The sequence below is a fragment of the Salarias fasciatus genome, chromosome 15, assembly GCF_902148845.1.
Source record: "Salarias fasciatus chromosome 15, fSalaFa1.1, whole genome shotgun sequence".
NCBI classification, from domain to species: domain Eukaryota; kingdom Metazoa; phylum Chordata; class Actinopteri; order Blenniiformes; family Blenniidae; genus Salarias; species Salarias fasciatus.
The window spans coordinates 10830338-10845392 of NC_043759.1; the positions used below are offsets into that span (position 1 = coordinate 10830338).

At 41.7% G+C, this 15055-nt stretch overlaps 2 protein-coding genes across 2 annotated transcripts in view; one reads left to right on the forward strand and one right to left on the reverse strand.

The window, feature by feature from the left end:
* The window catches only part of cmtr1 (cap methyltransferase 1), a 506633-nt gene that overhangs the window by 403423 nt on the left and 88155 nt on the right, over positions 1-15055 (forward strand). The gene's annotated exons all lie outside the window — the stretch shown is intronic.
* On the reverse strand, positions 940-4662 carry LOC115402542 (angiopoietin-related protein 7). The gene is made up of 8 exons (XM_030111115.1): positions 4449-4662; positions 3611-3826; positions 2706-2825; positions 2501-2615; positions 2275-2412; positions 1551-1767; positions 1283-1478; positions 940-1209 (listed from the first exon to the last, which is right to left on the reverse strand). Exons 1-8 carry the CDS (start codon positions 4602-4604, stop codon positions 1063-1065), a joined length of 1305 nt encoding a protein of 434 aa, XP_029966975.1. The 5' UTR covers positions 4605-4662; the 3' UTR covers positions 940-1062.

A 15055-nucleotide genomic window follows, 5' to 3' on the forward strand; every position in this document is an offset into this window, starting at 1 on the left:
GCTGCCATCAGGTGCAGCTGGACATGCAGGATCGCAGACATTAGCTGAGAGTGGAGCTCCGCTCATAGAAAGTCCCGTATTTGTGAGTAATTATTCAGCGTATGCATGCGTGAACAGTATATGGCTTTACGGGAAGCAGGTCTTTCATCGTCGATGAAACCTCTTATCTCTGATAGACCTGCTCACATCTCAAAGGTCAGCAGAAACTGCAGTGTGAAGTAACTCGACAGCGACTTAATAAAACATGATGATCAGTGTTTCATGAACGCAGAATTTGGGTTGTACATGTTCCACGTGGTGGAGAGTGTTCTGCTTCAGAGGATGGAGAGCGTTAGTGTTTGTGTGTTTGGATTAGTTTCCCTCTGTTTCCTCATACAGTCCGAAAACATAGTGCGAGATTGCCAAACTGTTCAGGGTGTATAGAGAGAAGATGGCTGACCCTAAACGTTTTCGCTGGGAGTTTCATATTTCAGCTTTCAAATAAGGAAGTTCTTGCAGAAGTGTTTCATAATTTCTCATAATTTTAAAGTTTATTTTTTTTAATCCATACAATATTCTTTTGTACACAAAACCCTGATCTCTGCATGATTCTTTAGCAAATAAGGTCAGGTTTTTCTTCTTGAGTTTAAGTAAGGTAATTAAACTTTTATTGTCAATAAAGCAAATGCACAATCAATTTGAATTAGCTGAAACCCGGATGGGGTGATTATAACAGAAGACTCAAATAATGACACATAATCACTTATTTTTGTCTGTATTGCTAAAAGTGTGTCACATGTGAGGTTTATCTAAAGTACAAAAAAAGAAGTAGAAAAAGCATAAACCTTAATGACTGAATGAAAAAAAAAAAAATCATCCATGAAATCTACAAGAATCTTTCAATGTAAATAATAAAAAGACATTTTTGTTGTTTACTCAGCAGATTCACTCGCTACAAAATTGTCCGTTTGAGTCATGACATTGAAATGTTCTCCTCAGCACCGCGGCGCCTGCGTTCCGTCCCTCTCTGCCGAGAGGGCACGCCGGTCCCCGTGCTCGCGCTGTTGTCACGGAGACGGTGGCTCAGGGTGACACCCGGGTCTGGAAGCTGCGCGGCCGGATCATCATCGTGACTTTACGCAGGGAGTAATAGTCAGAGTCTCTCCAGGAATACCAGACGATCCCGTCGGGGCCCAGCGGTCCCAGCCCTTTCGGAGTGTAGTGGCCTCCCTGCAGGGTGAGGAACAGTAAACACTACGTCTTCAACACAGAGGTAAAGCGAGGAGTAATCGGCGTAACGTACCCTGTAGTAGACTCCGTTGAGGTTGGCGTAAAAGCACTGGTTGTACCACCATCCGCCGTGTGAGATCTCGGCACAGATGTTGCCGCTGTCCGGCGTGCTGAATCCCTGTTTGTCGTGGTACCAGCCGAAGGAGTCCTGCACCGTGCCGCTGAAGCCAGACACGTGGAGACGGTACTGATGGTCCTGGTCTTCCACACTGTGGACACACAGGAACTCTCAGAAAATGCATGAAAAAGCAGAGATGACTGTTGGAGTTTCAGACGCTGACCTGAAGCTCTGATAAAGAGCGTGTTTGTGCGCGTTGCTCCAGTCCTCCAGGTCGATGCGGAGGCTGTAGTCTCCCTGGGTGCTCAGGTCATGTATGTGCTCGTTGCCCAGCCAGAACTCTGAATGCAAGTCACCAAATCCTTCCCTGTACTCCCTCCAGCTGCGGTCAAAACTCACGGAGCCATCCAGTCGCCGCTGGATTACAGTCCAACCTCCACCTGAACAAAAAAAAGACAATACGAATGAGAGTGAACGCCATGTCTGAGGGATTTCAGGGGGGACTTTCCATTGTCCTCAGGGTCAGGGACATGCTACAGTGTAATGTGACGTTCTGATGATGAAATTGAAACCTTGAAATAGAGATCTAGGTAGATTCTGTACAAAGTAACACGCACTGTACTACACAAAAACCTTGGGCAGCTCATGCAAATCATTTATTGTCATGCAACGCGAGCTGAACTTCTGCCAGTTTACCCAGGATGAAAGCATTTGCTGCCACAGTCGGGGTAGACCAGAACAATTGTTCTAGCAACAGATGCTCTACATCAGTGAGCCAGTGTTGAGTCAATGTTGGGTAACGTACTAGAGAGAGGAAGCTGAGGCCAACAAAAACAATGAAGCACCATCAAGTTTGTGGAGTTCACTCATATATCTGTGTGTTATTTTTGGAACAATCCTGGGTTTTCTGTCACCGTAACACGTTATCGGTGCAGAATGTGACTCACCATCAGTGTCCATGTCACAGTAGACTTCTACTGGCATGCCGGCCAGCGACGGCACGACGGTGTACAGACCGGATCTTCTCACTCCACTGTAGTAGATGGCAGCACAGTCTATGTGACAGTTCCTCACGTGCTGCATCTCTGGAGGGAGAACAGACCAGACTGAGCAGGAGGGAAATGAACCGGGGGTGTCTGGCACCCTCTGCTGGGAGTCCGCTTCACTTCATACCTGGATGGAGGGCCTGCTGGGCGTTCAGCAGAGGGTTCGGATGGACAACGTTGGCTGAACAGCCAGGACTTCTCTTGACTTTATCAACGACGAGGGTCAAGTTGTGGAGCTGGTTCTGAACAGAATAACACAGTGCGGAAAAAAATTAATATACATATGTGTCTTTGAAAGCTCCAAAATATTAATTCAGAGAGACGCCGAGTACCTGAAGGTCCAGGATCAGGGTGCCCTGGAGGTGCAGCAGGGTGGTGGCTTCAGCATAGTGCAGCTCTAACTCGTGAAAACGCTGCTCCAAGGAGATGTTTAAGTGGATCTTCTCTGCACTCTGACACCACACACAGGTATAAAACAGATTTACTGTCAGAAATATCTTCAAATAAGTGAATTAAAAAAAGCCCTCAATAATAATCACTGCCTTATTGTCAAAAAAATGAACTGACCACTCAGTTTGTGTTTCTATGTTAGAACCTATCACACACTCCCAGGATCAACTGGACGGTTCAAAAATATTAAAGCCACACCGATCTATTCCGAGCTTGTAAACAGAGGATAAGACTAACTCCCATTACCTGAAAGCCTGAGGCGTCCCTACGCTTATACACAACGCGCAAGCCCCTTCTACTGTCCACCTGTGGCCGCTGATCAATCCAGCTGAGACTCTGTGTTTGTATAAGCTCACTGCCTGAGACCCATGAGGCAACACGTGGAAGAGTAGGAGGCTAATCCTGTTAGTGACGAAGGTCAAGGACATGCTGGGGGGGGAGGCCAGCCTGATGACCAAGCACAACATTACTGGGCGATACAACACAAATGTTCCATGTCTTCTGTTCTAGGAATGTATGTGGCACTAAAGAAAACAACCTCTTGGATTTCTAGGAAAAGTTGCTTTCAAACCAAACCAGGAAAGTCCAATTTGATCAAATTCTTAAAAAAAAAAACAAAAAAACAAAAAAAAAACAAAAGAGCCCCCTGGTGCAAGTAATTGAGAAAAGAAAGGAGAAGTCACACTCAGCTGGTCTCCAGGTGGACTAAAGCAAATACTCAAAGCAGCTGAAGGGATTGCTGTTGACAGTTGACCCTGGTCTGCTAAAGTCAACATGGAAACGTCACCTGCAGGTCCAGGACTTTGATGCGGTGCCTGTGGTTCCTCAGCTCCTCCTGCAGCTCGGAGATGGTCTCCTTCAGCACCACGATCTGCCGTTTCCTCTCCTCGTTCTCGTGCAGCCAGTAGGAGACCTCGTCCGTGCAGCGAAACATGTCTGGACACCGCCGCTCGTCCAGCTGCGGCAGCGTGGCCTCCAGCCGACACATCCCATTCTCCATCACCTGTCGAAAGCACACATGTAGAATGAGGAGAAATTCACCATACATGGGTATTAGACACTAAAACTAGTTGTTGATTTCTGTTGTTTATTTTACAAAGAAATCAGACCTTTACTAAAACACCTAAACCATTTGCTTTGTTTTTAATCATTTCAAATTTTATGATGCTATTTATGAAGATCTATTTCTGTGATTTTCCTTCAGAAATTTTGAATCTAACAGTAGTCAACAGTAACTAATCACTAATCAGTGAAAACATTGCAAACCTGCTGGGGAAATGTGATTTCTCTACAGCCAAAACTCAGAGAAAACAGGTAGCAGATCGGTCTCTTCAGAGAAGGGTTCATTCTTATGGAGGTGTGAGGCAGTTTATCACAACAACATGGCATGCTATTTTTTTTTTTAAATGTTTGTGATTTTAAGGTAAATCCCTCATGGTTAACAAGAGACTTGGGTCTGACAGCTTTTAATGTTCACTCACCTGATCTCAGCTTGTATCAACAGCAATATTCAACTCAGTGGTGGATTAAACCACATTTTGAATCTCTCACAGTAATAGAACAGTCTCGACTCTGAGGCCTTGTGGGAAACTCTGAGCAGCCGATGTGATGTTTACAGTAGTCACCTGATTGGTGTACTCCCCACACTGGGAGCCGCCGCCGTTCTGCGTAGTCGTCGCGTTCAGGTTGTCTGCTTTGGCTTCTGGGAGAAACACGATGAAGATGCAGAGCGCAGAGCAGATGCTCCAGCCCGGAGGATTGGACAGGGCCAGGAGAGACATGGCTGCCGCCGTGGTTAGTCTGTCCCTGCCTTGGCAGTGAGGGCAGGCGTGGGACACTGGAGCGTCTGCTTCACCATGTGAGGCTGTATCGACTCTCCCTGCAGAGAAAAACAGATGCAACAGAATATTTCTCATTTTCTGAGTCAGCTCAGCATGGTACTGCAGAACACAAATCCAAGCATTCTGTCTTTTTGGACACATGTTGCTCCTTGTGTCTGCGCCGCTCGGAGGGCATGGAGGTGATCCCCTCAGTCTATCACATTACTGTAATTTGTCCCGGGGTAATTCAATAAACACAGACGCACCAACATGTGCAGGTCAGCTGCTCTTAAAGCCAAACTGAGGTCCTGACATTTAGCTCTGAGAAAACGCAGCATAATCTACACATTTACATTGAACTGCTCCGTTCCATTTGTTTCAGTGCTGTAAGGAAAATAGAGGTGTTTGCTCGAGAAAAGGTGGAGAACTCACCCCAGTCACACACCCTCTTCTACCCCACTCCTGGCTCCTGTTGGGCCATGGGGCTCTCTCCATCTTCTTCTCCTCCCAGTCTGTGTCTCCTCCACTGTTTCAGCCTCTCACTCCGTGTGTCTCATGTCCGTCGTCCCTCCATTGCCGTCTCTCCGGCGATGGCCTCCCTCCTCAGTGGAGACATCTTAGTCCCATAATCCACCTGTAAGAGGATTCACTGCCTGAGAGATGGGAGGGACGCACACACACACACATACACACACACACACACACACACACACACAGGAAAGCCATCATGTAGTTATAGGTAAAAATGAAGCCTATAAGATCATGGAACTTTTGACTTTCATCTTTAAAAGATATTCATGTTTCAAACAGTAAAACTATCAGGTTTCATCTCACTATTTTTGTCACCAATGTGTTTTCTTTCATTCCAATTTGTCTTCTTTACATTAACATCACAATCTTTTCAAAATATTTAACAAAATAAATGCCTGTTTGAAACTCAGTTAATTTTCCCTAATATGATTTCACAGAAAAGAAAAAAATCCTGCACATAACTAACATGTAGCATATATTTATATTTCACCAAGATTGGTACAGATCAGCACTTCAAGTGAAAAAATGAACATCACCCAACATTTTTTAAGTATTCTTCAAATCTCACAGAAGACAAGGAGGTCCACAAAAAAAAAAAATGAACCGACTCCAAGTAACGTGTGAGACAAACGTGTTTGAGCCCACATGGTGGCACCATGTCACAACTTAATTACTGGCTGTCCTTGACAGCTACTTTAGTTCCCCAGAGGAATAACACAAGCAACTAATAACTCAAGACTGCAGTAAGACAAGAAGCCAAACAGTTTGCTGCAATATCTATCAGTGAAGACAAATGTGAAGTCGAAGTTTCCGCCAGTGGATCTGAGTTCATGTGGCTTTTAGTGGAGACTCAGATAGTGACAGGACTAAAAGTTTGACCCTTCAGAGATTATGATACATGAGCACCGCTTAAGTTGTTCTATTAATATAATTAGATGTGGTCATTCATTACAGTGGAAAAGAAATGCATTCACTTCTCGCCTCATATCATATTAGAGTGATTCATCAAAATCGTTTAAACCATGTGCTCTTTGCTTTTCAGCGGTGAATATGAAAAACCTGGCACACCGCTAAATTTAAATACAGATAAAATGCTTTTTTTTTCCCTTTATGATAGGTTTTCTCCAGCAATATATAGACTACAGGTTTACCCCCAAATCAATATATATCATATGTGCCGTATGGAGATGTCAACAAACCAGCATCTATCTGAGGTTATCAGAACAGATCAATCTGATCTAATTTGCATTTTCTGAAGACAGAAACAGCATGTTTATACTGTGCACACTTCATCTTGCTGAATTATTCATCATATATATATAAAAAACATCAGTCTATTTGTCATAATGTTAAGTGGCCGTTTCCAGCTTGCTGACATGGAGCTAAAAGCTGAGGCTGAGTGACGGATGACAGGATGACAGGATGACAGGATGCAGTGCAGGTGGTGACAGCTGAAGGAGGCGGGAGGAGAGGAGGAGTGTGATGGTGGGAGGTTTGTCACTGTTTATGTACAGAACATGATGCATGTGCAGCGCAACATGCACAGAGTTGGCGTTACCCCCCTCTGGGCCTCATCAGGTCAACTGTGGAGACTGCAGGGATCAAACTGGAGGTCCTGGATTAAATTCATACAAGCAGCTGTTCTGTGCCGGTTGTCTTTGGTGAGACTCTGGATCTGCTGTTTTTACAAATAAGAGATTAAACTGCTGTGAAGAAGAAATTAAAAACATTCAATGCTGCTACATGAAAAACTATAACTGCAACGACAAAAATGTTCTGTCTTAATTTTCTCTCATCTCGTTCCAACTCTGTTCACACACAAAATATTCCTTATTTATGATTGTTTGAAACAATTGTGTACATTTTTTTTTTTATCTTCACAGACTAAAAATAGCAGTATTGACAATCAAATTAATATGTATCAGTAGAAATTACTCAGGAGCACAAAGCTCGATGATTTGATTAATGTGACTGCTGCAGTCGATAAGAACATGTCACAATGTCACTCCTGATTATAAGACTGCCAGAGGTGATTTAAGGCTTACAATTAGTTTAGGGACTATTTATTGAAGACGTGCTCACCTTGTATTTCCCAATGGGTTTAAAAAGCGTCTTCTTCGTCTTTCACAAACTTCATAATACAGATGTCAAGTTTATTAACTGATGATACAGGGTGATCACTACTGAAGCTATTAGCTGCTGTGTGTGTGTTCTCTTATCTTGGTAACAAGGGTAAGCAGACTTCATCATAAGAAAGTGAGGGTTTGAAATTGAATGAATGAATGAATGAATGAATGAATGAATGAATGAATGAATGAATTTATTTGTTTCAAGCATGCAAACCATAATTCAAAATTGAAAAGTCATCTAAATAGCGACTTTGTAAAGCAGACATCAATCAAAACAGACATCAATCCAAACAAAATATACCAAACATAGAGAACATAGATGCCATCCTACATGTCTGAAAAGGAGTGGGAAGAAGCAGAGCTTATTTAATCCCACCCCCTCTCCCAATTGAAACTTATCATTATCAGTTTCCTGTGTCAGATCAGTAACATATCATAAATTCAAGAGACAAAGAAAACATCTTCAAATTAGTTGATTTCATTAAGATCGTAATTCTTTAGTATCGATTCTTTTATTTTTTTCTTAAATATCCTCATGCTTGAACATTTTTTCAGATCTGGACTTAAGTTGTTCCAAAGTTTTACACCTGAAACGGAGACACAAAAGCTTTTCATTGTTGATCTGTGTTTGGGAATAAGAAATTTGCAACCAATGTCTCTGAGATGATAAACATTATATGGATGATGAAAGTGCTTTTGAATGTTTACTGGCAAGGAGTTTTGCTGTGCTCTATACATGAGTTGAGCTATTTGAGATTCTACAATGTCCTTGAACTTTAGAGTTTTGGATTTAAAAAACAATATATTTGTATGGTCAAAATAACCAGCTTTATGAATTATTCTTATAGCCTTCTTTTGCAAAAGCGAGATTTGCATTGTTGAGCTTTGATAGTTGCTTCCCCATATCTCAGCGCAATAGCTCAGATATGGTAACACCAAGGAACAATACAATGTATGTAACGATTTGTGGTCGAGAAGATACTTCACCTTATACATAATTGAGATATTTTTTGCAAGTTTATTTTCAATATATTTAATATGCTCTTTCCAACTTATCTGCTGATCAATAATTACACCCAGAAATTTTATTTTGTGTATTCTTTCAATTAAAATTGCAGACCCATGACAAGTGTTTTCTAATCAGCATTAAACTGTTTGCATGTAATTTATTACATGTGTTGTTTAAAAAAAAATGTATGTTACAGTATCTACTTCTGCAGGAGATACTATAATATGCATTTTTAATGTTCGTTTTGAATTATTTTGTTTTCAGAATAAAAGTTTCAGGGAAATTAAGCTGAGCCTCGTATTTTAATCAGATTTGACAGTTTTTGTGGGCGCCAGAAGATTTGTACACATACATCTTTGTCTTTGCCACTTCTTAGTTGCTCAGTTTTTTTTTCACAACCATAGTATAAACTATCATCATAAAAAGACAAAATGATATCCGACATTCACCGTGGCTTCAGGTATAATCTGCCCAATTTTTAGATTAAACAAGGAAGTTACTACAATAGACAGTCAACCCCTTACTAACCCTGCGACATTTCAACATTCATGTCTCAAGTCACATCACGTCCACGCTCATCCTTATACAATATTCTTTAAGAAATAAAATGCGCCGTCTTGATGTCTAAGCTCTGACTTTTCACTCAGTGCAGGGGGGTGAGGGTGTGTTTACCTCCAGGGGAAAGACCAAAGTGAATGTTTGGTTGCCGTTGGAGCTAATGAATTTCTCATAAGTTAAAATGCCAGCAGCTGCAAGCAGCATGATAATGTTATATTGTAAGCAATTTAGCAATTGGCACAGTACAGAGCAGCGGGCAGAGCTTTTACGGCTGCAGTGAGAAGTGTGTGTTAAGTGAGCGATGCAAATTCATTATGTCGTTTCTTTCGGTCTCTTTCAAACCATCAGTAAAAAAGTTTTCTTCTGCAAAAAAAAAAAAAAAAGATTAAAACAGAAATAGAGGAACACAATACTTTGTGCTTTGTTCAGTGGTAACAATAAAATAATAAATGCACAAGATTTCTCATCGACCCACTCACTTTGTTTTTCACTGGACAAGAATGAACTTCTTCCCAGCGTTAAATGAGCCGTTACAGAGCAGTGTAGAAGTCAATGAGTCATTCATTCCATCCTGCTATAGGTGATTCATAAATTCAAGAACTGTGGTGACCTGACATTTACCTCAGAACACAATATTATCACAAGGTTCACATCAGCGGTGCAGAGGAAGTAGGCTTTTTATGAATCAGATTGAAGTGATTTCAAAGCGGTGAATATACGGAGCATATCTTCCTCTGAACCAGAACCTGTGGTTAACCCGGCCGGACCGGCCCTGATTGTTCCATGATACTTTCTACTGTAGGTGTCAGAGACGTGGCGTATATCTTGACATGTTGTGGTCATGGATTTCCTGCGAGGTTGTACAGAATCTAGATTTGGGATTGCCGTCCCTATACCTACTGTAATTGGCACCGCTCACATTTATGCTGTATTTGAGAACAGTCTCAAATGTACCTCTGTCAAAGTAAAGGGTTAATTTAGTTAAAACTACAGGTAGGGTTTAAAAATATATATTTTTGCGGAATAAAAGCCATCATCAAGCCTTCGGAATTTTACAGGTTCACGAGAGTGCCGGGCTTTCAGGCTGAAAGAAAAGTTACATTAGTAGAAAGAATCACAGCAGTGCAGAACTATTATAAAGAGGAGAATGCAGTGTCCAGTCCCTTCACTTCTTCTCTCATGTAATCAGTTTTGGGGAGTTCCTGAGTTGAACCCATGAGGAGAACGCAGAGCAGAGCCAGAAAATGGATGCAAGTAAATCAGCTCATTGTCGTAGTATTGAAAATAAAGAATGTGTGTCTGCAGGGGTGGAACCAGGGAGAAAAGAGGTCTGCAGTTCACATGAGAACAGCGCTGGACGTCAGCGGAACAGAACTCCAGCTCCGTCTCCCGGTGAACCGAGAACCGGTGAACAGAACAGAGTCAAGCAGGCAGCCGTAGGCGGATCAAATGAGGGATTATCTGGAAATGGAGACTGGAAAGAACTGACTGACACACAGTCGTTCTTCTCGTCATGTTCTCAGAAACCTCTTCATTATCATAAATGAGCGAGTTTCAGATGAACAGAACTTATTACTCAGACCTGAATACAGTGTGGATTTCAGTGATAAAAAACCCGGAGTGTTACTTTAATTTTTAAATACTGACAAGAGTGTGTCATCCACGGGTAAAAGATGATCTGCTTCATGTCAAGAGGACATAAAAATACATCCTAGTTAAATATCTCTGCCTCTCACATCCCCAAGGCTGTGCTGTGTGCGTCTGTGGATGATGCTCCTGGTTTAACCTCAAAACAGAGAGGCTTCTGCGACATTAGATGTGTGAAAGACACTTGACACACTTGCGTGTGTGTGTGTCTGTGTGTGTGAATTACCTGGTCGAAGAAAAGCAGCCATTTTCACACTGACTCCACATTTACAGTCACCCTGGCAGCGTCGTGTCATTTTGCAAAAAACATTATTTTTCAAGTCATCGAGATCAGTCAGGCCAGAAAAACAAGGTCGTTTTCTCCGCAGACCGACATGAACAGACTGAGGCCGAATTGAACACTGAAGTCAAACGTCACCATCGAGTGAGACGACCGAACACAAAATCTGACGGAAAGCCGTCAGAAACGGGTCCCGGGCGTGAGCTGATTGTCAGCATCTGAAATCAATATTTCTGAAGCCACTTTTAAAAGACGTCTAGAGATTGCGCAGGAGAAACAAACGAGGTAAGCAATCGATTCACAGAAGAGGCTTTTGTTCGGCCCCATTTACTTCAGCATAAATTGGATTTCTGAATTTGTCCTTAGAGGGTGGATTTACTGTGCATCACCTGTATTTATAAGCCTGCTGAGTTCTAGAGATGCGGGACGTGGATACAGTTTAAAAACAACATCTTGAAAATTCCGATTGGTGTCGTTTTAAATACGGTTTACAGATGGTCTCCATCCTATCTGACTGAACTCGAGATATGTTGCACAGAAAAAAAGGGAAAATAATTTCAGTCTCTCGATTTCTGCAAAGCTGCTGAAGACTTGCGGCTGAAGGTTCAATCTCCCCTCTGTGGCTATAATGTGATCAAAAAGGAAAAGGTTCAAGAAGTAGGAATACTTATGCTACCGACTGCGTGAGTATGTGTTTCATTCTAGATTTGCACCCCTGTTTCATTCTAGATTTGCACCCCATCGACCTGTTTCACAAAGACATTTGCAAGGTAGGAAATTCCATCTCATTGCTGGAAGTGACCATAAATAGAACATTGTGCAGGAAGACGGGATCCAGAGTGAGCTGAGCTGTCTATCCTGTCATGTTCATCGACTTCTGTGGAACTGTGTCAGCTACATAATGTTGAATTGGACTGAAACATAGAAACAGTCCTCTTTATCATCCTCTGTAATTGTAAAGTTCTGTCTTGCACATCAACTCATGCTCATGCATGTGTGGAAGTTCTCGTTTTTTGTCAAGTTTCTTGTTGTTTAAATGCCCACAATGTGTGACCAAGGTTACAGTTTTTGTTCCCACTCCATGCCTTTATGTCTCCATGTCCTCTGGCTATTGAGTAGAAAAACCGCCACCATCCACACAATGTGCTCACACAGCTGCTGCTGCTGCTGCTGCAGGTGACTCGGTGTGACGGCTGGAAGATAACACACAGCTCATGCAATCTGGACCACGACGTCACATGCCAACTCTGATCTAATAGAAGTAAAGGTTACATCTGACTTCGGGCTCGGGTTTCGTTAACAAATGTTGAATTGGGGAGTTACAACACATTAGGGACTTAATTTGTGAAAACACAAAACCCAAAAAAATGAGTTGGAGACCACACAGCAGCATTTGGTTTTTTGTTTTTTTTTTTTATTCTCAATATGTGGCGGTGGACTGTCTATCAGGATGAAGTGTTGAATGAATGTTTTATGAATGTGCAGCCTCTCTGTGTCTGGCCTCTCCTCCTGCTGGTGACGTAAAAGGGGGATGGTGGTTTTCCCCGCATCCACAAAGACTCCCTTATTGCCTGCTGATTCCTGCCCTGATTACCGGGAGAAAACGGGGCTGGATCCCTCACAACACCGCCCAGTCATCCTGGGGTTGGAAACAGGAGTAACACATCCACAACATCTAACCCTGCGCGAACACGTGAACCACTGCAAGACTTATATGTGCCAAATTGGATGCGATAACCTTTTCTGAACAATGCTCAATTTTGTTATTAATTAGATTTGGATTAGAAATTTATTCATTACTATACAATTTATACTCATAAAGCATTTGTTTAATTATTGTCTTTCCCTGTAATTTTGACATAATTACTGTCTCTAATGTCTCACAAGCCTCCTTCAACTGTCTTTAATTGCTTGAATAAAATCAGTTGACAGGATGTAATATATCCACCTTCAGTACTGCAATGACTCATAGTTAAACTGTTTTATGTAATCGAGTATTAAGTAATGGCGTGTATTGTCACTGACTGAATGTGCTATAATCACACATCTGTGTTTTTCACACAGAATCACATCAGCTGCATTAGTGGCTCTGGATTTTCTACAAGTCAATTATCACAACATTGTGGACAAAAAAAAAAAAATCTGATGGTGGCTTTACAAACCTGAAAAAATATTTAGAGTGACCAGTATGCATTTCAGTGTCTGTACAGTGGCTTTTAAAGCAATTAACATTATTTTTCACAACAGACAACAAATAGTCGGAACAAAATCTGAAGATCATCAGACCAGGAACAGGCGATAATCCCTCAGAGTCCGTTTGGCCGACAGTTCAGTCCCGTCAGCAACACAAACAATGCAGAAATGTTCTCACAAAAATTACAAGCTGCAGGGAAAATTGAAAGTCTACAGGGAGAACGGACAAAGGGATGCTTTCCAGATCGTGGAACATAAAAAAAAAGGAGGTCTTTCAGAATCTCACAATACCAGCAATGTGCAGCATGAAATACAGCAGGACTCAAATGAGGTTTTTAACACTTAAAAAGCTGCAGCCCTCAAAACAAATGAAGAGCAAACACTACTGATTATGTGATTTGACTCATCAGATACTCAGGTACAATTAACAGAACAGAAGTAATTCAGCAGCAGAGCGTCACGCTGTCCTCTCATTGCTGTCAGACTGTGGCTGTGGAGCCGAGGGCGAGGCAGGCCATCAGTCTTTAACCATCAGTTTCTTTACAGTTTTTCCTTTTTTGTGTAACTGTAGAGTTTATATGACAAATAGGATTGTGATCAACTATGGGAACGCTTCATCACATGAAAGATCGAAATGAAAAACATATGAAATCCCACGAGAAAAGCTGAGGAAAAGCAAAAGTTCAAGGCAACACAATGCAGAACAGATTTTTGAGTTTTCTCAACTTTTGCCTCTTTTTTTTTTTGACTTTTCTAAGATTTTCCAGTTCTGGCAGGAGTTCTGCCAACTTGGATCTTCTTGTTCACCGAATTAGGATGATCCTGGAAGGCTAAAGAAGAAATCTGGTTCCAAAGCCATGTATTTCTTCCTTCACCAAACGCAGATGTTCTTGTTGAATAATCATGATGCTCACTCCAGAGAGTTGAAAATGTATGTAGTATTGCTGTAATTGTCTGAAAAAAAGCACAATAAATAAACAGGATGGCCAGACACACAAAACCCAGGAGAACAGCCAAACTGAGCCACAACAACACAGATGGACGAGAACAGCCGTTCATAAACCCAACACACCAGGCGACGACAAACCCGCACCGGTGAAAGACATCAGCACCGAGAACAGACGGAGGAGGAAGCACCAAGGAGCCACCAGTGGGGTAACAACATCATGATTTTCAAAATCTTAAGAGATTTTATTTATTTATCTCTTACAGACCAAACACACTGAGAGAAAAATCAGGCATTGACCAGTTTTGATGTGGTGCGCTTCAATAATCTCAACACTGCTCACCACAAACATAACGATTCTGTCTCAGTACTGTTCCACCAAGCCCGAAAATCTGGAGTGATCAATTAGTATTGTTTTTTTTTTTTTACATCAGTTCACAGTCACTGAGGTTTATACTTTTCATGAAATCTCAAACAGCAACAAGTCGTGGTTCCTCTGAACTCTGGAGCGGTCCCAGTTCTTCAAGGGGCTGACACACACCGCCCAATCACTTCTCCTAACAACTGAGAGTCGCCAGTTCCCCTAATGAGCATGTTTTTGGATTGCAGGACACTTTGCTGCCAAATTCTGACCTTCACTCATCTTCTTTTTTGCTCTTGTTCAGCTCACAAATTGTAGAAAATAAAAAAAAACCATTATTTTTCAATCACACTAGATGAAAATGAACATCACTCAGTCATCAGCCAAACTTTTTTTTTAATTTAAAAATGTGCTGTAGGAGGAGAAACTGATCTATTTGATCAGAAAGAGGAGCCACAGTAAATGCAGCACATCGTTATTTAATCACAGTCTTTCCAATTATCTAATTTTCTATCACATGGGGTTATGTTTCTTTTTTGTTTTCTTTTTCTTAGTAACATGCTGTGGTTCAGGTAAGACTCAGAGCACTCAGGCTCAGATTGAGACACCTCTATTAATTGCAATCAGGAAGATTAAGCCCTGCAGTCCTAAGAATTGTTGTTTGTTGTGGTTACCGCGCCACTGAATTGGATTTTTGTAATGCCATTAAGCCACAAAAAGAAACGTATTAATTGTGAAAGCTGAGGCCGGAACGTGAC

Bases quoted from the DNA above. Each gene is read 5' to 3' on its own strand.
- LOC115402542 (XM_030111115.1), bottom strand. From the start codon at position 4,604: ATGTCTCTCCTGGCCCTGTCCAATCCTCCGGGCTGGAGCATCTGCTCT. The intron at 2,826-3,610 runs GTGACGTTTCCA...GTGTGGTGTCAG, and splicing joins TCAAAGTCCTGGACCTGCAG to AGTGCAGAGAAGATCCACTT. The intron at 2,616-2,705 runs GTACTCGGCGTC...TATTCTGTTCAG, and splicing joins CCCTGATCCTGGACCTTCAG to AACCAGCTCCACAACTTGAC.